We start from the raw sequence: 22603 nt of genomic DNA on the forward strand, positions 1-22603 counted from the left end.
GTTTCCAGTGTAATATTTTCTGACCAACGCTGTTTAACCCTTGCAGGACACCAGCTACTTATTCAAAATGATGACATCTGTGACCCATGCCCAGTTTACTGCCCTATTTCTGCCCAAATCCTTGTTGGTCAAAAGAAATTGCAAGTGGGTCATATGTACCTGACCCCCCTGTGCGGATTTTAAGTGTCATACTGTTTGACCAACGCTGTTTAACCCTTGCAGGACACCAGCTACTTATTCAAAATTATGAAATCTGGGACCCATGCCCACTTTACTGCCCATTTTCTGCCCAAATCCTTGTTGGTCAAAAGAAATAGCAAGTGGGTCATATGTAAGTGACCCCCCTGTGTGGATTCCAAGTGTAACATTTTTTGACCAACGCTGTTTAACCCTTGCAGGACACCAGCTACTTATTCAAAATTACATCTGGGACCTATGCCCACTTTACTGCCCTAATACTGCCCAAATCCTTGTTGGTCAAAAGAAATGGCAAGTGGATCATATGTAAGTGACCCCCTTGTGCGGGTTTTCAGTGTAATATTTGTTGACCAACGCTGTTTAACCCTTGCAGAACACCAGCTACTTATTCAAAATGATGACATCTGGGACCTACAGTATGCCCACTTTACTGCCCTATTACTGCCCAAATCCTTGTTGGTCAAAAGAAATGGCAAGTGGGTCATATGTAAGTGACCCCCCTGTGCGGGTTTCCAGTGTAATATTTTTTGACCAACGCTGTTTAACCCTTGCAGGACACCAGCTACTTATTCAAAATGATGATTCTGGGACCCATGCCCACTTTACTGCCCTATTTCTGCCCAAATCCTTGTTGGTCAAAAGAAATGGCAAGTGGGTCATATGTAAGTGACCCCCCTGTGTGGATTCCAAGTGTAAGATTTTTTGACCAACGCTGTTTAACCCTTGCAGGACACCAGCTACTTATTCAAAATGATGATTCTGGGACCCATGCCCACTTTACTGCCCTATTACTGCCCAAATCCTTGTTGGTCAAAAGAAATGGCAAGTGGGTCATATGTAAGTGACCCCCCTGTGCGGGTTTCCAGTGTAATATTTTTTGACCAACGCTGTTCAACCCTTGCAGGACACCAGCTACTTATTCAAAAAGATATCTGGGACCCATGCCCATTTTTGTGCCCATTTTCTGCCCAAATCCTTGTTGGTCAAAAGAAATTGCTAGTGGGTCATATGTACGTGACTCCCCTGTGTTGATTTCTGCAGTCAAATTTGTGGTCCATGATTTATTAACCCTTGTAAAAGTGATTGTTCTGAAGAAGAAGCTGGAGCTCGAATAAGAAGCCAACTTCAGCCTCATGTTTAACTGATGTTTTCTTTCGATGTCCCATCCCAGTCCCCACACTCATGGGGGATGTGCTGCCCCTCAGCGGACAGTCACCGTAACGGCAGCGAGTGTCAGGCGAGAGCGGTGCCTTGTGACAGGCAGGGGGAGGGCGGCGCTGCTGTTCCGGTCCCGCCTCCCTCCTTGTGACTGTGACGCTGCTGTGAGTGCGGATAGAGGACATGCTGCGGGCTGTCGGGATACGTACCTTGCACGGTGTCGCATAGTCCTCGCCAGGATGTTTGAGACACTGCGGGAGCGGCTGCTGACCGTGCAGCAGGATCTCAGCAGCGGGTAATATACCGCATTTGCATAGCCTACTGCCGCCGCCGCTATACACACGGGGGAAGCCCGGGGCAGCGCAGCGCATTATTGTGTATGACAGGCATAGTACCCGGCGGCACAGCAGGAACTATAGTAGCCTCCGCGTAGTAAGCACAGTGTACCCGGCACTTTCCCTCCCGCACACTCTCACCGCTACTAGTTTATGTTTTGGACTTGTTTTCATCCCTGTGACTCGGCCGCGCACACCAGGCTACACAGCGGCGCTGGGGATCACATGCCGACACTAATAGGTAGAGCAGGCATTCCCAACCACGGTCCTCAAGGCACACCAACAGTGCAGGTTTTGTAGATATCCAGGCTTGAGCACAGGTGACTTAATTAGTACCTGAGTGATTCTGATTAAACCATCTGTGCTGAAGCCTGGTTATCACTAAAACTGTTGTTGTGCCTTGAGGACCGTGGTTGGGAATGCCAGAGGTAGAGAGAGAGTGTGTCTGTGGACTGTCACTCCGCAGAGCTGTAGTTGGATGGAGGAATGCGGCTCACACACTGTTCTTGTATAATAACCATCTAATTGTAAGCTGCTGCTCTCTGTTCCCTACATAGCCTCCCATGCGTGCAGTGTGTAATGAACAACAAGGGGGTTCCCTGTGTTACTCCACAGACGTGTATTGTGCTTGCCTTCACCATCAAACCTATTGTAGGGTGATTGCATTTTACAGATAACAAGGAACTAGACCTTTGCTTTTCTTGCTGGCAATGTGAGTCTGGTAACATACTTTATGATATCAAGCATTTCACTTGAACTCCCGGGCAAACGATATACAGTAGTGCATACAAATGGCAATCTTGCAAAAGTTGCTGGGAGTAAGTTGCCGAAATCCTCTGATTGAGCTGTGTGTATGGACAGCATAGGATGTTGATGACAACCCGCAGGAGCATGCATATATTCCATATAGGTACTTGTGTATTATCATGGGCGCCCGATATATCGCATCGCATGCCACTAATTAAGGCATGCGATGGGACCCGATTTTGAGCCTTTCCCGGGCAGAGTGTACAATTTTAATATTGCATCGCATGTCATTATAATATCATGCGATGCGACACGATTATACTCGATATTACATCGTACAGGCACCATGATGCCTGATTACAATGTTAAATGCACCCCCATACCCGATTTTTAATTGAACACCCACCCTGATGGGTGATTACTATGTGAAATTCCCCCCTCCCCCCATTGTTAATGCCACCCCAGTATATCAACGCCAACTCAAAGTGTGGCGAGCGGCGGCGGTACGCGTCCGCCGACCTTTTCATACCCCCACTATCCACGTCGGCGTGGAGTTCATTTTATATAGTGTGGCGAGCACAGCGAGCCACCGAGCCTGAAGCGTGGCGAGCGCATGCGGAGTATATGTGAAGTAATCCGCATCCCCTCGCGGGGCTCGTCACGCTTCGGGCTCGCCACACTATGTAAGATCAACTCCACACCGACGTGGATAGTGGGGATATGAAAAGGTCGGAGGACGAGTACCGCCGCCCCTCGCGCGCTCGCCACGCTTCGGGTTGGCGTTGATCGTGGGGTGGCGTTAACAATGGGGGGCATTTGACATAGTCATTACCCATCAGGGTGGGTGTACAATAAAAAATCGGGTCTGGGGGGGCATTTAACATAGGAATCAGGCATCTGGGTGCCTGTACAATTAAAATTTGGGTCCAATCGCATCGCATGCAATATGACGTGATTTTTTGCCCTGCGATGAAAAAATTGGGTGCCCAGATTTTTTTGGTACACATGTACCTCCATACAGTCTACACTATATGATGTGAGCGATGTATCATTACGGTTGATGTACCCAGCATCCAAATGTATGCTCCTTATGCATCAAATTCGTCTCAATCTGACATTTCACAACCTATGGATTTAGGGCCTGATTCATACTTGATCACTCATCTACAAAGTTGTAGTCAGCTGCCGGCCAGACAAAAAGAAACCCACTCTGTATAAATTTGCGAGTGAATTGTAAAAATATTACTATCCTGTCACACATCCTAGAGCTGGGGTAGCCAACTTCAGTCCTCGAGCGCTACCAACAGTTAAGCCCCGTACACACGGGGGAGATATATTGCTCAGCCATATATTGCTAGCAATATATTGATGAGCAATATATTGCTCAGTTTCTCATTTTCATCAGTGACCAGAGATGGTCGCTGATGAAAGGGAACCTCTGCCAGCAGAGGTAATCAGCTGGTCGCAGGAGCAAGCTCCTGCGACCAGCAATCATAAGGGGGCTAAAAACAGGAGCGCGCACCTGGCAATTTATCGCTTGTGCGCACTCCAATTGCTGGCAATATGGTCGCCTACGACCATATTTCCAGCGATTTCAGCCCCTATCGCCCCCCTGTGTACACAGCTTTAATGTTTTCCAGATATCCTCCCAGAATCACAAGTGAAGTAATTAGCTCCACCTGTGGATCTTTTAAAATGTGTCAGTGTGTAATGAGTGCACCTTTGCAGCAGCTAGGATGTTTGGAAAATGGGAACTGTTGGTAGCTCTCAAGGACTGGAGTTGGCTACCACTGTCCTGGAGTAATTGCCAAACCATCAAATTATTTATTCAATTTGTGCAAATGTGAGTAGCTCTGACCCTTCCTCAACTCTGACAGAGCGGCTGATTGAGGATGGCGCTGATGTCGCACACCCTCACTTAAAACACCTGCGTTTTTTTTCAACACTCCCAGAAAATGTCCGGTTTCCACTGCCAAACACCTAAGCTTCCTGTCAGTCAAATTGCGATGGGATTGCAATTAGTTCATCCATTCGCTATTTCTGTCAGTATTTTATCATGTGAATGTGCACTATAATCTGTACACGTGCAGTCATTCGATAATCGCTCTGTCTGTGAATTTGCACACCTGCGATCAACTCTGCATAGTCCCCGTTAATCAGTACTTCAGCACACTTATTCCTAAGCAGTTATAGACAAAATCTGATTGGTCGCTATGAGCAACACTACCAGACTTTTAAAACTTTAGTACATCTACCCCTCTGCTATTATCTATATACAGTATATGTCTGGTGTCCGTTTGTGTGTCTGCGAAACACTGCCATCTGTTGGCAGCGAGTGAAACTACATCTGTCTCTCACACATGCACAGAGTCAATCACAAAGTTGCAGACTAGCTTTCGAAGCATTTGCTTTGAGTGGGCTTACTATTTAGTATGTTGCCACTGGTGTATTTATAATGGGTGTAAGATGTGCATTGCATATGGATCCCTGAGTCCAAGGGGTCCCACACACTGCACTTCCTGCACCCATTTAATCATACTATCCTCTCCCATCAGTCTGGCAGCACAGCAGCAACAATGATTGGGAAAATGGCTGCCAAGGCCATTTTACGGTGATTCGCAAATGCGCAATAGAGGTGTCTTCAGGAATGTGGTGCTGAGGCCATGATCCCAGAGACCTTCGCATGTGCAATAGACTGCAACAATGCCAGTCTCTTCTGAACTACCGCAGACGAGTGCCCCTGTATGTTGTTCAGTTGCTTTTTTGAACCTGCTTAGCATCTGCTTTTGGGGTTTAATACTTTTATCTGAGAATTGAAAAATTGTTTAGTTTATACTGTAGTTTAGACACGGTAAGAGGGCTCAGTGTTAAGGGGCTATACACGGGGTGTTTTCAGCCTCAGTCAGATCGCTTAGAAATAGAGCACTGATCGCTCCGTGTGTATAGCGACAGAGATGAGCGTTGTCCACATTTGACTGAGTAACCAGCTGTTTCCAATGTGTATGTAAGGTGACCACACACATCTGCTGACTGCATTCACCTACATGCTCAGTAATGCTCTTGTGTTGATTAATGTCTTATAGTGTCTACTCTTGGATTTTTATAGGGCAGGGTGCTGACCACAGAGCAGGGCATATTCCCGTGACCGGAAGATGCAGAAGATGATAAATACATAGAATACAGATATAGCCGCTCTCATGGTTGCCATGACACTGCTGCCCGTGACAGTTTGTCGCAGCAAATCTGCACCCAAAATAGAGGCACAAGGGTGGCTATCGGGCAGTGCCAATCACCACGGATCTCTCACTTGCAATTAACACAGCCACGATGAGTGCTGCTACATTTGTATGGCATCAGATAAGAACCGCTTGGCCCATCTATACACCCAATTACACACAACAATCATATGTAGGACACATGGCATACTCTGATCCAGAGTACAGCATTTTCCCAGTTGCACCTTAATTATGATGTATCCTGTCTGCTCTTCCCATCTTGACATAGCGCAGGGGAAGATTGGCGGCAGGCTAGTGAATCTGGCAGTGGCTCTCACTGCTCCACCACTTAAGGGATACACCGTAGACAACATGGTGCAGGCCGAAGTGGGCGACACTGATGTCCATCCTATGCATCCACTAGCGTCTCCACAAAAGGCTCGGGTGTCCAGCGCCCCCCCCGCGCATTGCTAACGCCGCTGATCTCTACTGAGGGGGGCGGCTTTGCCAGTGTAATAACTTGACTGACAGCTGCTCTCGGCAGATGGGCTGAGCGACATGTCAGCACGGCGAGGGGGGGTGGCAACGACCGTGTGGACTCTTTGACGCAGAGTGAGGATTGGGGTTAAGCTGGCTTGCCACGGCAGATTAGTGTGTCCAAATGCTTGGCCGTACATGTTCAAGTATTCCTATTAAATGGGATCCCACTTGTGTTCCAGGAGCCAGGAAAAACCAGTGTCCAAGTCCCAGCACCTTAAAGTGTTCTAAAATATGTTCTAATAGGTTATAGATATAGTGCATCTGGAAAGTAGTCACAGCTCTTCTTAGAAATACTACTACTTTAGAAATATGAAATATTATTGTTAGACCTTGTGCCGGAGCTGAGCGATGTGCTGAAGCAGGGAGCGCTCAGCACACATCGCTGCACCCCCGCGATGTGTGCTGAGCGATCCATGTGGAGCTGTGATTTTCCTATGCTAATAGACAAAATGCTGCGCTCTTAGCAGGAAAGACAGCGCATGCATGGCGATGACGATGCACAGGACCGCTTGGAAGCATACACACAGAGCGATCCATGCTCCATTTCTAAGCAATCTAGTGAAATTGCTTAGAAATGAGGCTGAAATTGCCCTGTGTGTATGGCCCTTTACTTTGGACAAAGCTACTATTGTTCTTTCCTTTAATAAAAATCCCACTATCTTGTCAAATGTACAAAGGTTTGTAATAAACTAATTTATGCAAAATTGTAGAGATTAGTTGTTCTTTTACATATGGAAGTAGAGTGAGGAAACATCCAGTAGAGATTACTACCTCTTTTGTTGCTCTAGTGCTCTTTCTGTGGCTGCAATGAGCATTATGCAATGTCTATGTATAGGTTGCTTCATTGGTGCATGAAACTCCCTGAGGTAAGTTATTAACATTGGAGGGGGTAGATGTATTAACTGTCGATCAGGGGAACATGCGCTATCCCTGTACGTCATGGCAGGAGATAGCGCTTCCTCTGATGTATGACACCCGCGATGCTGGTACTATATCGGCGGCGCTATGGGGCAGGAGGCTTATCGGTGCTGCTATATTTTAACTAGCACCCGGGCTCTTACCTGTGGTATCATCTTGCATTGTGTGGCTTCGTTCTTTATCTGGCCCTGGTGCTGGTCGCCAGCTTTTTCTGGCACTGCGGATCTCCAGGGGTGATTGACGCACTCCCATAACGGATTCTGCTGTAATGATACATTCATGATAACATGGTGAAGCGGGTCCAGGCATTTAAGGAATGAAAACAGCATGATAATACATCTACCCTTTAGGGGTATATTCAGTGATTTTTGCGAGCTGTGACAGAGAGCAGTGCAGCTTGCACGGTCAGTATTCAACTGAGTCCCTGCACACACCATTTCCACCTTGCTGGGTTTTTACAGCGACGTGCAAATGGCGTGTGAGGCTGCCAGAACACCAAGGCTCGCTGCTAAATGCAGCATGCTCACAGCATTTGTCGTAAACCTCTCTGTTTGGGGGAATCCTCGCCATCATCTGACAGTGAGTGTTCCCCCACGACATTGAATACGGTGAGCGGCCGGTGCGGGGGTTAAAGGTGAGGGTTGCTTGTTTTTGTTTGCATTGAGTACTGCTCTGTGTGTCTCAATAATCCTAAAACAAGAGAAAAAATAAAAAGAGAGAGAGAGCGCACTGTGTTGATCTTAAGTAGAATTTATTAATATTAACCCAATATAAAAAAATTAAAGGTACTTCTTTCCTAGGATGGCACCAGCGTTAAAAATTGTATCCATCGGGACCCCAAAAATCACGTTCATCGCATGCAACCAAATCGCATGCGATGCGATGGACGTGATTGACGTGATTTTTACATTGGATTCAATGTAAAATGGTCCCTGAGACCCGATTTTACATTGGCCCCAATTTTAAATGCCCCCCAGACCCCAATTTTTTTTGTTTCCCAACCCTGATGGATCAAATGCCCCCCCCCCCCATTGTTAACGCCACCCCACGATGAACGCCAGCCCGAAGCGTGGCGAGCCCGCAACGGGCGGCGGTACGCGTCCTCCGAACTTTTCATACCCCCACTATCCACATCAGCGTGGAGTTGATTTTATATAGTGTGGCGAGCGCACGCGCATTTCTTCACAGATATTACGCGTCCCCTCGCGGGGCATGCTGCGCTCGCCACGCCTCAGGCTCGGTGGCTTGCTGCGCTCGCCACACTATATAAAATCAACTCCACGCCGACGTGGATAGTGGGGGTATGAAAAGGTCAGAGGACGCGTACCGCCGCCCCTCGCGCGCTCGCTGCACTCACCACGCTTCGGGGTGGCGTTAACAATGGGGGGGGGGGGGCATTTCTCATGTAAAATACCCATAAGGGTGGGTATACAATGAAAAACCGGGTCCATTTGGCCCATTTAACATTGTTCCCTATGTAAAATCACGTCCATCTCATCGGTCGCATCGCATGCCTTAACTTAAGGCATGCGATGGACGCGATTTTTTCATTGTAGGGGAAAAGGCTAAAAATAGCCCTAAAATCGCGTCGGTCACGTCCATCGCATACCTTAAGTTAAGGTATGCGATCACCTTCGACGGGCGCCGTGCTGGGAAACAATTACCAAATTAAATTCAAACATACAAAATAATAATAATAAAACAGCATTTACAGAACCAATTCATTAAGCGGTTAAATTTTAATTAAATTAATCCGTTAATAAAATCCAAGTATCCACTTAGATCCTGATAATTAATAATGTGCCTTCAAATTACCCAAATATTGATGTTATGGGGAATATTTTGTATAGGGAGCTCCCAATTAGATTAAATATCCAGAATTTCCCTTAATTGATCAATAGATGTTTACAGATGATTCGTCTTTTAGATATTAATTTAGATCACTGATATGACCACACGAGGTTGCAATGCTTCAGAAGTAATGGTTAGTGTTTATATTACCGGCTTATGCAGAATATTGGGTGCGGTGATGATACTACTAGTCCATCCGCTACTACCGGTGTTGCTCCGATGTTGAGAGAGCCGGTACCGGGAGCAGAAACAGTAGTTCCGGAGGTGGTGGCCGGTCTGCTAACAACCAGCGTGGCTCTGATGTGGAGGGAGCTGGCGCTGGGAGCCGAATTAGCCACACGTTGTTACAGCCTCTCAGGCGTCCTGTCTCAATAATCACAGTGAAATGTACCAATATTTATATGATGGTATTATATTTAAACGATATTTAAAATTAACGCCACACAATTAAAGTTAAGTGATCTTAGAAATAAATATTCTTATGTTGTGTACATCCAGAGAAAACCAGGTGAGGTTAATACTAAACAAAGTAAATGTATATATATTTTATTATATTTAATATAAAGATTTTTTTTAACACTATTTGGCATTTGCTAAGAGCCACAGCAACTGCTTCCCGGTGACCTGCAAGCACAGTGTTCATTTAGCTACAGACTTGAGCGAAGTCATGACCAGAGTTTACCCATGGTTGTGAGTACCTTAATTTTGTGTGCTAATTTATATTGTTTTAAACTAGTTGTGATGTCTCTAAGCATTACTGTTACTAGTGTTTACACTGTTTTTACTAGGGCAGGATCTTGTCAAGGAGGGCACTTTTTTCACACTGAAGGGCACATTTCACCTGAGCGTGCCTCTTTTTAAAAGGGTGTGGTCTCATGTGGAGGGGCATGGATTCATGGCACACTTCAGTTTTCTTCACTTTAGGGGAATGTCCATCAGTCCCAGATATGCTGGACTTGCTTAAAGCTTTCACCACACTATGGATAGGTGGTTCTGCCTCAAATTTTTTTCCCACACAGGACACTGTGGCCTGCTATTAGTAGACTGGACAATCCCCAAAAAGCATGAGTTTTCTACTGAAAGGATGTTGAATATAGCTATACATGACATGCTAAAGCTGTGTGGCTTATTATGAATAGGGGGTACCAAAAGTGGTGCATAATATTTAATTTTTTAAAATCTTTTTGCCGTTTGAACTCCTCATATTCCCTTTCAATGCCCCTAGCATCCGGGCTGATGTGATATGTGCCTCTGCTTCCAAACATAATGTTATTTATAGCTTTTTTTTTTTTTTATGGACTTGATATTGGAAAACATGAGTTCAATTATCTGTTTGCATACTGTGTTAAATGTTGTCAGTTATAAGAATCAGAGGGGCAGATGTATTAAGCCTTAACAAGAGATAAACGCCAGGGTGATAAAGAGAGATAAACGTGTCCAGCCAATCACCTGCTAACTGCCATGTTACAGGCTGTGTTTGAAAAAAGTCAGTATGGAGCTGATTGGCTGGACGTTTATCTCTTTATCACCCTTGCATTTATCTCTTGTTAAGGCTGAATACATCTGCCCCATTGATCTGTAAGATATCACTATGGTATATATGCAATTAATGGCAGTTTTTGACCAAACTACATCAATTTTTGTAAGGACTACATGTGAATGAAAATAAATACTTATGGTTTTTCCTGGGGAAATTTCTGGTTTCATTGTTAAACCATTTTATAAAAAATAAATAAAGAAAACACAAATGCATTATGCTAAACTGCTAATTTTATTACATTTTTTGAGGCTCTTAACTGTGCTATGAACTCACATGAACTGACAGGTGTCAGTTGTTAATTGTCACTGTTGTGTAAAGGCCCCCTCCAATACGTGTGCAATGATTGTTCCCCAGTGCCTGGGTCAGCATATTGCAAATGTTGGAAAAAAAATCTTTATCCTATTCTGTGCGGGACTTTAGAGGGACTATGAGGCTACTAGAAAAAAATCCGGTACTTGTGTATTATCTGGGCGCCCAATTTTATCCTTACATGCCACTACTTAAGGGCATGCGATGCCAATTTTTCATTGTAAAGACCAGATTTTTTATTGAAAAGATTTTCATACCTCCACTATCCAAGTACGCATGGAGTTGATTTTATATAGTGTGGCGAGCGTACCGAGCCACCGCGGATTACTTAAAAGGATTCTGCGTCCCCTCGCGGGGCTCGCTGCGCTCGCCACTCCATGCTTAGTTTGATAGTGGGGGTGTGAAATCACCCATGGGTGACTGTACAATTAAAAATTGGGTCTTTACAATGAAAAATCGCATCGCATGAATTGTATGCCACTATATTGCATGCGATGAAAAAATTGGGGCGCCCAGATATTACACAAGTACCAAAATCCATAGTGTACTTGGGTAAACCAAGCTCTAGCTCTGACACATCCCTGTTCTAAATGCATGTTGGCTGTATTTATCAAATATTTAATTGCTTTCTTTTTTTGCTTTCACACCTCAACCAATGTTTTATGTTTCAATTGCAGGTTTAAGAGCTTGGGTGATAAGTCAAGAGATGTGAAGATTAAAAAGCAGCACAGGTATATACACATTTGTTGTCTGCCTTGGAAATATGTATTACACATTTGTCTGCACACACAAAACGATTTCCTTTTTGTTTACATAGGCCGACTGAACAGGCAACAAAGTTTCCAGCAGGTGCGGATCTCCTTAACAGGTAATTTGCCATTTTCTTACCTCATTGATGCAGTTCGATGAATAGACTACTAAATTCTTTAGTTTAAGTTCTCCTTGACACAAGCTTTTTTTTTTTTGTGTGAGCAGTGTTCTAAATTAATTTAAAAGTAATGTGGGGTGCACAGTCAGCAACAGACGGTAAGAGGATTCAGTCCTCATAAAACACAATAATGCTGCTTTCAGACCGCAAAACTGGCTTTGACCAGGTATTTTGAAACGTTTCTAAAAGCGGGTCTGCCAAGTAAAACCCCTTTCACACCGCATCTCTTAAACGGGATATTACTGTTTAAGTGCCGTTTTTTGACACTGGCAGACCCATTTTTGGAAATTTTCCAAATACAGGATCAAAGCATCAAAGCCAGTGCGGTCTTCAGCAAACCCCCCCCCCCCCCCCCCCGTAACACGCTGTGTGGCAGCGTGTTACAGTTAACACCCCCCCCCCCCCAACCAATAGGGCAAACACCCCCCCCCCCCCCCAACATCAATAGGGCTAACACCCCCCACCCACCCACCCAATGTGTTTAAGAAAGCCCCCTGTGCAGACAGTACCTCATGCCTTGCGGATCCCGGCTGTGCAGAATCCTGCTGCTTATAAAAAAAAATGACTTTCGGAAAATGGCTGCCCCCAAACCAAAGACAGTTTTTTTTAAACAGTCTTTCCTATGGGGCAGCCATTTTCCGAAAGACACTTTTTTTTTTATTTATTTTTTTATAAGCAGCAGGAGCCGACAGCAGGGATTGTAATGCACGAGGCAGGGGGTTTTCTTAAACACATTGGAGGGGTCCCCTCTGCGCTGGTCCCTCTGAACCAGCACAGTGCATATTTAACGAGCCGGCCGTGCATTACATATGCGCATATGTAATGAGCGGCTAATTACATATGCGCATATGTAATTAGATGCCGACTCATTAAATATGCAGGGACTGGGGACCAATAGTGCTCACTGCTGCCTGGGTACCGTTTCAGACCGCAAAAAAAACAGGTCTGAAACGTGTAGGACCCTGCTTTTTTACCGTTTTAAAATACCGGTTATTTTAAAACGGTAAATTCACTCCGGACCTTTCTCACTGCACATATTACCGTTTTGAAACGGCAATATACCGTTTAATATGTGCGGTCGGAAAGGGGCATAAAAATAAGTAGATTAATATCAGCGCTGGCCAGTGGCGTAACTAGATATCCGTAGGCCCCATAGCAAAAGTTTGTAAGGGCCCCCTATTTAGCAACTGATTGTGACAAATGTATGTAAATCATATTACTTAGACAGTAAAAAGGGGCCCCCTTTAGCTCAGGGCCCCATAGCAGCTGCACCCCTTGCACCTATGGTAGTTACGCCCTTGGCGCTGGCTGAATTAATTATATCAGACTGTTTCTTTAGTTAAACAATTTATTAGCTAACAGTCATCAATCTAATTACCTATGTTTCTTGAAACATTTATGAAAAAAGTTAGAATTATAAAAGCCACTATATGCTCAGAGAAATGTGGTTAATACCTTCAGGACTATAGGGACTTTTCCAATGAGAAATACAGTATGAAGCTGTGATTTTTACCATTTCCTGATGACAATCCACTAGGTGACAGTTTCTTGGGTTCTGTTGTCCCAAAGGTTTTGGCACTGATGTCCTTCCTTAATTAGTGATTCAGAAGCAGGTGCTGTAAACATTATGTAAAGCAGACTCCCAATAAATGTCCAATTGTTGAGGGTATTCAAATAGAGCAAGTGCCTGGCCATAGGGCCTTATTCTGTTTCACTCTTAGAGGTAAATTCCTTCTCAGATGGACAAAACCATGTGCACTGCAGGGGGGCAGATGTAACATCTGCAGAGAGAATTAGATTTGGGTGAGTTATTTTGTTTCTGTGCAGGGAAAATACTGACTGCTTTATTTTTATACTGCAAATTAGATCTCACTTTGGAGAAAACCCCACCCAAATATAATTCTCTCTGCACATGTTACATCCCACCCCCCCCCCCCCTGCAGTGCACATGGTTTTGTCCATCTGAGAAGGAATTTGCCTCCTAAGAGTGAACCAGAATAAGGCCCATAGTTTCAACACATTTCCTTGCGTGTTCCTCCCCTGCTTCTTCATGAGCAAGTTGTGGAACACCCAGGGAAATGAGTTATAAATTCATTGCAATCCAAGAAAACCTCTGGACAGTGTGCTGCTGTGATAATGATTGATTTTTATAAGGCTACACCGTGCTTGGCATATGGGAAAGCAGGCACACAAAGTTGCAGACCAGAGAACAAAGTATAGGATGGACCCAGCTCTTAAAACAAGTGCATCAGAGAGTTTGTGGCCAGAGTGAAGATTGGCACAGCTGTGAGGTTACAGTACGTCAGTGTGCATATGGCAGATCTAATGGCGATATGAGTTTTCATATAGTGTTTAAAAAAAAAATAATTGAAAGCTTGTGGGAATGTCTGATTGAAAGTTGTATGAAATGACATAAGGTACATGTAAGATGCCTTGTAGACCAGAGTGAGAAGAGGTTACCAGATTTCTGATGAGAGGGAAGTCTTGGAGAGCATGAAGCAGAATATTTTGTGCAGAGACTTGGAAAATTGGAGGCGAAAGAGAGGAAGATCGGTCTTGCTTGCTGAAACAATGCTATGTGGGTGAGAGGATTCCAGATAAGGTTGTAGGAGATGAGAAAGCATGAAAAGTTTTGCTTAGGGAAGTAATGATCCATTTGGTAGAGTGAGCTTTATGTAGCATTAGCGCATCCATGTAGAAATGACCAAATCTTTGATCACTGAAGATTTGCATTGTCAAGTTAGTGTTGTGCTGTGAAAAGTTCCAGCAAACTGATGGCATGACAGGCTTGTGAAAAGAGTCAATTGCTTGGGGGCGTGGCTTGGCTGAGCATGTGAGAGGGAGCACGGTGTGAGAGCTCTGGGAAATATCCGTTTCAAATCCTGCACCCAAGGGCGATACTGTAGGCTCTATTATTCTTGCATTCTGGCACCGCTAACCATTTTGCCCACTTTTGCGGTGTTTTGTGACTGCAAAATCCATCTAACACCACCGCATCGGTGATTGAAGCCTGGGCTGCCCTGTGCAGATAGCTCCTGTCCACCAGAAGTGGAACGCCATTTTGGGAGGCCCCGTCTTCAGGCAACACTGTGTAGGAAGCTGCTTCTACCCCTTGGACTGAGACCTCCTGCGGTGGTGGACTGGTTGTTAGCAGACAATGCTGCTTGTTTCCTTGGGAACCCTGCCTTCCTGACCTGATCTACCTGACCTCACAACAGCTGTTGGTGAGACCCGCAGACTGGCAAAGGTCCCGCGGTGCTGGCTACGCAGGGCCATCATCTCACACTTCTGTGTCTGTGGGCTGCACACACATATACTGGACACTAGAACTTTTCCTGGCCCTGGACATTCTGTGAGTACATACTAGCCTTTACTTATAATATATAATGGGGAAATCAGGAAAGGCTGCTGCACCATCTAGGCTGGAAACAGTTGCAGGGGGTTCTCGTCTACTACTCAACCCCAGCAGGCTAGTAATCCCTCCTCTCCCTCCCAACCTTTGGGGGCCACTCCACCAGAAGACCCAGATGCAATTGACACAGCAAATACTACTTGCTATAATGGCTTTGGAGTTAGACCATTTTGATCAGGTGCAGGTTGATATCTCACTGTTCAGACATGATGTACAAAGATTCAGGAGAGATTGGGTGAAGCAGAACATCATATCTCAGACCTAGAGGATGTAACCAATCCTCTTCAGGCTACAGTCGCTGATTTCTCTACACAAATGACCACAGTTAAGGCAAAGCAGTCCAGTAATAAATGCCTTCTTTGCAGCGATATGGGCTGATCTGACAATTTCCCAACCAGGTCTCCTAAATTGTGTATATTTGGTGTAGATTTAGAGGAATTGCACTTCCTTGTTATATACAAATATGTTCTGTGTCTCACTACCTTAGCAAATATCATCATTGCAAGAAACTGGTTTGCTGTTTCTTCAACTAAATTATACCACTGGCAGGCTTTGGTAAATGAGGTATGGGATCTTGAAAGGTTTACATATAGATCACGAGGCACTTTAAAACAATATTTAAATAAATGGGATCAATGGTACACATCTTGTTTAGCCACTGACACGATTACTACTGTGACATCCCAATAATTATAGTTTTTATTGAAGTGAGTTGTTCTGAGGGAAGCCAACATATGGGTTTTCTCCCTATAGGTAGATATCTGGAAAGGAAAGAAAAGACACTGCCCCTATATAAGGACCGCCCACTCTAGGCTCCGTCTCTTTTTTTTTCTTTTTTTTTTTTTTTTTCCATGGTAGATGGTGGCTTACCCTGTGAAGGTGCTGCAGCCCTACCCTCTGACCAGAGCAGTAGGGTTTGTGGCATGGTGAGCTAGAGACTTCCGCTGTCTTGTGCAGTCAGGGGTGTCCATCTATGAGGCTTACGGCTGCCGAGTGCAGTTTGAAGCCTAGTTCCCGGGCAGCTGGATGGTGTTTGACGTCAGAACCTGGCTCCGGGCGGAAGTGGACGCTGGGGGCATGCCAGGACGCTGGAGCAAGGGGCATAAAGAGAGCTGATCTCTCTGAAAGAGGAGGCTGGAGCTAAGGAGGTGTGCTGGGTAAGGCCCCACATGCAGGGGCTGTAGTTTTACTTTCTTCTCTATATTGGCTGTTATACTCATACTGGATGTTTTCTGGTATTCTGTAGACTATTTCTGAGGAATCAGTCTGATAGTGCTATGGAGGAAAAGAGGCAGCAGTTGACATCAGTGTAAGCCAGAAGGTTTTTCTTTTGTGATGTTTTTTTTTTCCTTTTCCTTTTTATATACAGTTATGGAGTAGGTGTTTATACAAAGTATATTGTTTCATGAAGGTCAGAAACAAGAAAGGAGAAAGTGGAGCTAAAGGATAAACATAAAAAATGACTTAGTTGAGGATGAGTGGTCTCACCCAGATAAAAAAGTAACGGTGCCGCTAAGAGTGGCTAATATGTACCCATTTGACACAGAACAAGTATGAGTGTGGGAAGAAGCGCCCAAGGTGGATGCGGCGGTGGCAAGGATATCGAGGAAAACTACTCTCCCTCTCGAGGATGCTAACATCTTCAAGGACTCTATGGAGAGGAAAATGGAGGTTAATTTAAGAAAACAACCTATAAATCAGGTGCTGCGATTAAAGCGGCTATTGCGATAACTTCCAGAGTGTTAAGGTCATGGTGCAAGAACCTTGAATCCGATCTTCTGGATGGTGTAAAGAGATCTGAGCTAATAAAGATCGTGCAAAACATGCAGGTGGCAGTTGAATTCATATGTGACACTTCTCTGTAGGCAGTACATTTGGCGGCTAGATCCAATGTCACCGCAGCTGTTACCAGAAGGGTCTTATGGCTCAAACCTTGGGCTGCAGATACCCAATCGAAAAACAAGCTTATTTCTTTGCCCTTTCAAGGGGAATACTTGTTCGGTTGCCAGCTGGACGACATTACAAAGATTTCTGGTGACAAGACCAAGGCTCTGAGAAGGCAGTTTAACAGGTCTCCGCATTACCAGTCAACCGACTTTAAAGATGCGAAAGCCTATAGACCAGGCAGAAGTTTTAGGAGGCCCTGGTTTGGAAACAGAAGTTCCTTTCTTGGCCAGAGAGGCAGGGAAGGAAGGTTTTCCTTCCGCCAGGGGTTGCCATGATGCCAAAGAAGTCGGAGGAAGGCTGCTGAATTTCAAGCAGGCCTGGCTTAGATCTACCGAGGACAGATGGGTTTAAGAAATAGTGTCCTCGGGATATAAGATGGAAGTTGTGAAAACACCGGGAGATTGGTTAGGAATCACCAAGAGGCCAAGAAGAGAGGAAAGCTTTAGTCTTTAGCCTTCAGACCATGATAGACCAAGGAGTTGTAGTGGTGATCCCAAAGGATCCCCAGGGATGGCACTCAAGGTTCTTTGTTGTAAGAATGGATACAGGAGGGTTCAGAACTATCCTAAATCTGAGGAGGCTGAATTCTTATGTACAAGTACAGAGATTCAAAATGGAGTCGATAAGGTCGATCTTGCCGGACATGAAAATAAATTATTTTTCCACGACTATAGACTTAAAAGATGCCTATCTGCCTATCCCAATATTTCAAGGGTACCACAAATACCTAACCTCCGCATAAACAAGGTCACCTGTCAATTCACCTTGCTGCCGTTCGGACTGTCAACCTCTCCAAGAACGTTAGCCAATAACGGAACCAATGCATTCCAAATGCTGTTCACGAACTCGGAAGTATGGGGCCTCTCCGATCAAATGATGCCGGATGTGACGTTGCCGGTATCGGAAGTAGTATATGAGGACACAGCCGCACAAATGGCACCAGACTGCGGACTGGATCGGGGACCTGTTTTAATGCATTTATAGTTTATATGCCCGGTAAACAACTGCCTTACATGTAGTTATAGGTATATGGTGTTAATTTGTGTATGTATTGTAAATTTTATGTTGTATTAACTATGTAATAAGCTGTATGGATTTTGATCATGTTCCATGTTTTATGAATTGCTGGATGGATGGAGGTATATAAACCCTCCTGGAGACCATCTGAATTTTATCTTACACCTTGAGGAAGGACTTGTTGTTTGAAACGCGTTGGTGTATTTTATGGACTTTTATTTGGGGACTCACATCTTTACATCAATACCATCTTTGGACGAGTCGCTCCTTCATTCCGGGTGAGGAAGTGAGGTTTGCAACTAGGAAGGTGTGCTGTCGCCATTTTAAAGCAATACATTTATTTTATGTCATTTGGAGTGGATACGGGTTTACTGGTGGAACTCCCAATAAAGAAACCGCTATATGAAAATAGGGATTTTTCCCTACGTGAGTTTTCTTTTCATGTGTGCGTAAAGCCGAATTTTACTGAAAGATACCTTTTATGTGAACATCTTCTAGTAAGACTGGGTGAGTCTCGCATGGTCTTACATTAAAGATTGGAGAAGTAATGCCTTGTGTTTGTTAACCTAAGGATTCTCTTTTATTTCCATGGTTGGAGAGTTTGGATGAGAATATTCTCCCTTTGGGTCCTATCCTCGAAATAGCGCTGTGAAGATCCATTCCTTTGTTTGCGATGCAGATAATAGTGACAACCGACACCAGTGAAACAGGATGGGACGTGGTCTGCGAAGGTGTGGCAGTGCAAGGAAAATGGAGGAGAGATCTATATCAGGCCCACTCGAAGTAAGAGAAATGAGAGCGGTGCTCATGGCATGTCAGTTCTTCCAGAGACGGTTATGGAAGAAGGATGTAGTGATCAGGTCAGACAACCAAGTGGTGGTCACCTAGATTAATAACAAGGTGGCACGAAAAGTAGAAAAATTATGTCAGAAGTGACGGGTGTTCTGCTGTGGGCAGAGCAGTGTGTACAAAGCCTGTCAGCAGTTTTTATTGCTGGCAAGGAAAATGGACTGGCAGACGCCTTGAGCAGATCCAGAGTAAGGCCAGGGGAATGGGAGCTCTCTCAGGATGTTTTCGCAGTAATAGTGGAGAAGTGGGGTCTACCTTGGGTGGACCTAATGGCGACCAAGGAAAATGCGAAAGTACCAACCTTCATCTCAAGGCACTGGGAGCCGGAGGCGTGGCAAACAGATGCCTTATCAGCAACCTGGGATACAGACCTAGCATATGTGTTCCCACCATTTCCAATCATTACCAGGTTATTGAGCAAAATCCAGAAAAAAAGGGCTAGCAATTTTACTGTACTGGCCAAGAAGGTCCTGGTTTCCCAGGCTGATGAGGATGGCAGTAGACAGGTCATGGAGCCTACCGCATCGCAGCAATCTAATTCAACAGGGAAGATATTACCAACACCAACCTGGCAATTGGAAGCTGATGGCATGGTTACTGAAACCAGAACCTTGGTAGAAAGAGGGTTCTCAGGTAAAGTAGTGGATACTTTATTGAAGGCAAGGAAGTCGTCTATGTCAGGAACATAGGATCTGGAAGACATATGTAGGCTTTGGCAGGGCAGATAGTAGGGACCCAAGGTCGATAACCACAATACTTGACTTCCTGCAAGCAGGTTTGAGAGAGTACAATGATAGTACAGTTTCGGCACTCTGGGCCATGCTGGATATGAGAGTGGCGGAGGATAAGTGCGTACAGAGATTCGTCCGGGCTATTAAGAAGATGAGGCCTATTTTTCATAACCCATTAGCTCCATCGGACCTTAATATGGTGCTTAATGTGCTGACAGAAACTCCTTTCTAACCAACAGAGGAAGTGCCTCTGATATGGCTTATGGCTGAAGTAGCTTTCTTGGTAGCCATTACATTAGCTAGAAGGGTATCGAAGTTGCAGGCCCTCTGGGCTGAAGAGACGTTTCTCAACTTTTTCGAAGACAAGGTCGTGTTGAGGACAAATACCCACTTCTTACCGGAGGTAGTTTTCATATGAACCAGGAAATAGTACTGCCGTCCTTTTGCGCTAACGCTAAAGAAGCCAGACTTCTAAAGAAGCCAGACTTCATAGATTGGAGGTAAGAAGAGCATTAAAAATGTATCTACAAAGAGTAGAGCCTTGGAGTAGAACCAAAAAGTTGTTCCTGGTAACGGAAGGCAAGAATAAAGGCCTAGGAGCCCAAAAACAATAGCCAGGTGGATAATAAATTGTATATTGAAAGCATATAAAATAATCTAGATCCACCAAAAGGGATCAGAGCGCATTAAACTAGAGCCACGGTAGCCTCGTGGGCTGAAAAAGAGGCAGCCTCATTAGATGAACTGTGTAAGGCGGTATGCTGGGCGTCAGCACACACTTTCACAAAACACTGTAGAGTGGATGTGCGTTCATCCAGTGATGCAAAATTCAGAAGAAAAATCCCGAGTGCGGTTCTCTGAAATTTTTTTTGGTTAATAGTGTAATTCCTTTTATTTTTGCAGACATACATAATGTAAACAATATATTTGTTTTCTGTTTGAAAATTTTAAAATTCCAATACAAATGTACACAATAAAAATAAAATTTGCATCATGAAATTGGGAATTGAATCAGCATGAGAGAATTTCTGAATGTTTAGGAGCATGGGGGAACTTGAGGTAACTACTTGCTAAAGAAATGTATTTTGTAGTTGGATGGTGTTGAGAACTCTGGGAAAAATTAGAGCCACAGCAAGGGGGAAAAAATTAAATGAAGGGAGTGTCCATCACATTTGGTGGCAGATAAGTCCACTGGGGTATATCAATAAGGAAGTAACTGACAAGCTTTGTGAAGCTTATCTTTCCAATATGATGAAATTACCACAGACGAAGGTAGGCAGATAAACTAATAGAAAGTAAATAAGCCAAGTACCAAAATATTAGGAAACTGGTATGGTAAATTGTGTGTGCGTGGGGGGGGGGGGGGGGGTGTGAGACAGGGAGATCAGTGGATGCTGTGGAAGAGAATACATAGGCCGGTACTTGTGTAGTTTCACGGCGCCAGCATGGCGCCGTGCTACTTCCGGTTTGTACGCTCGGCAAACTATCTAAAATAAAGTAACTTCACTCCATGCCAACATGGATAGTTCATACCCCCACTATCCATGTTGGCATGGAGTTGATTTTAGATAGCGTGGCGAGCCACCACCGTGAAACTACACAAGTACCCATAGGCCATATTACTCAAAACAGCCAACAGGCAGTAAAGAACCCCCCTAAATTGTTGAGCTTCCTTTGTGTTCTTCTCTTTAAAAGCTTCCTTTTTTTTGTCTGTGAAGATAGAGCTGATCTCACTTTTCAGTAAGCTCGAATATTAACTCCCCTATCCAAATGTCATTCTCCCAGAAGCATTTTGCCTTTGCGAAAATGCATTTTAGAAATTCCATTCTGACTTTTTAGTAACGTTTGTTTTTCAAATAATTGGATCCTTCTGGGTCTTCATTCATTTAGCTCAAAAAAGCATCAAATGGTGTGATCAAATGGGCATTTGCTTGGCCTTGAAATTCAGCTTGTGTGTTTTTGGAGGATTTCCTTTTGGCTTTTTCTTTAAATATTTTTCTCACTATACTTCTGTTTAATGTGGGGTTGGATTTCCTTTTGTGACTGAATCCAGGGACCTTGACTACAGTCCCGTTAAGTTTAAACATCATAATAATAAATGTAACTACTTATAGGCAGCAGGGGTTAACTCAGACAATGTGCATACCTCCCAACTTTGATAAAGCCACGCCCCATTTTGCCGCTGGGTGCATGGCAGGTGCTCTGATACCTCCTGGCATGCCCCTCTCCCTCCATCTGTGAATAGATGCTGCTGTGACAGAGGGACTCCCAACTGCCCCCCCCCCCCCCCCCCCCCTCGTGCCGGCTTGATGCAGGATAGTCACCAAAAATCGTGACTATCCCACAGAATTAGGGCCAATTGGGAGGGATGAATGTCTAGGTAGATAGCCAAAAGGTCGACAGTGACAAAAGGTCAACATGCACTAGGTCGACACATGAGTTTTTCAGGTTTTGCATTAATGCTGAGACCATAGCAAGTGGTTTCCCAATTAATATAGCACGTACCCTCGCTTCGCTCCGCAGACTTCACTTTTGTCAGTTGGAGTTCACATGAATGGTACAGCAGGAAAAAGTCCCAAAAATTGGAGAAATTAATAGTTGACTTTTTCATAGGTTGATCATTGTCATGTTGACCTTTTACTTGTAGCAACCATTTGTGCATGTCAACCTTTTGGTGTCGACATGATGACACCATTAGGCTCAACTTAAGCTGCTTAGACATTACAGCCTTATAGACTTTACCTTTAATGTGCTTGTCTATCATTTCTTTCTGGTCTCCACAACTTTCTCCTTTGCTTTTTCTGGTCCATGTTCTGTGTCGTGCACCCAATTGTAACTAGCAGTGACTACTTTTCTCTATTCAGATTGACTGAATGGTCATAAGAATAAAGATGTGTCATTTTAATTC

General features: G+C 44.5%; 1 protein-coding gene across 1 annotated transcript in view; it reads left to right on the forward strand.

The window, feature by feature from the left end:
- Positions 1-1493: 1493 nt before the first annotated feature.
- Positions 1494-22603, forward strand: part of DTNBP1 (dystrobrevin binding protein 1) — a 133416-nt gene continuing 112306 nt past the window's right edge. The window contains exons 1-4 of the mRNA XM_083187883.1: positions 1494-1651; positions 11489-11542; positions 11629-11679; positions 19740-19749. Of these exons, the coding sequence (XP_083044009.1) occupies positions 1596-1651; positions 11489-11542; positions 11629-11679; positions 19740-19749 (171 nt within the window). The 5' untranslated portion in view covers positions 1494-1595. The remainder of the gene's footprint in view (positions 1652-11488; positions 11543-11628; positions 11680-19739; positions 19750-22603) is intronic.

The sequence above is a fragment of the Crinia signifera genome, chromosome 5 (assembly GCF_055691185.1).
Source record: "Crinia signifera chromosome 5, ASM5569118v1, whole genome shotgun sequence".
In the NCBI taxonomy this organism is placed as follows: Eukaryota; Metazoa; Chordata; class Amphibia; order Anura; family Myobatrachidae; genus Crinia; species Crinia signifera.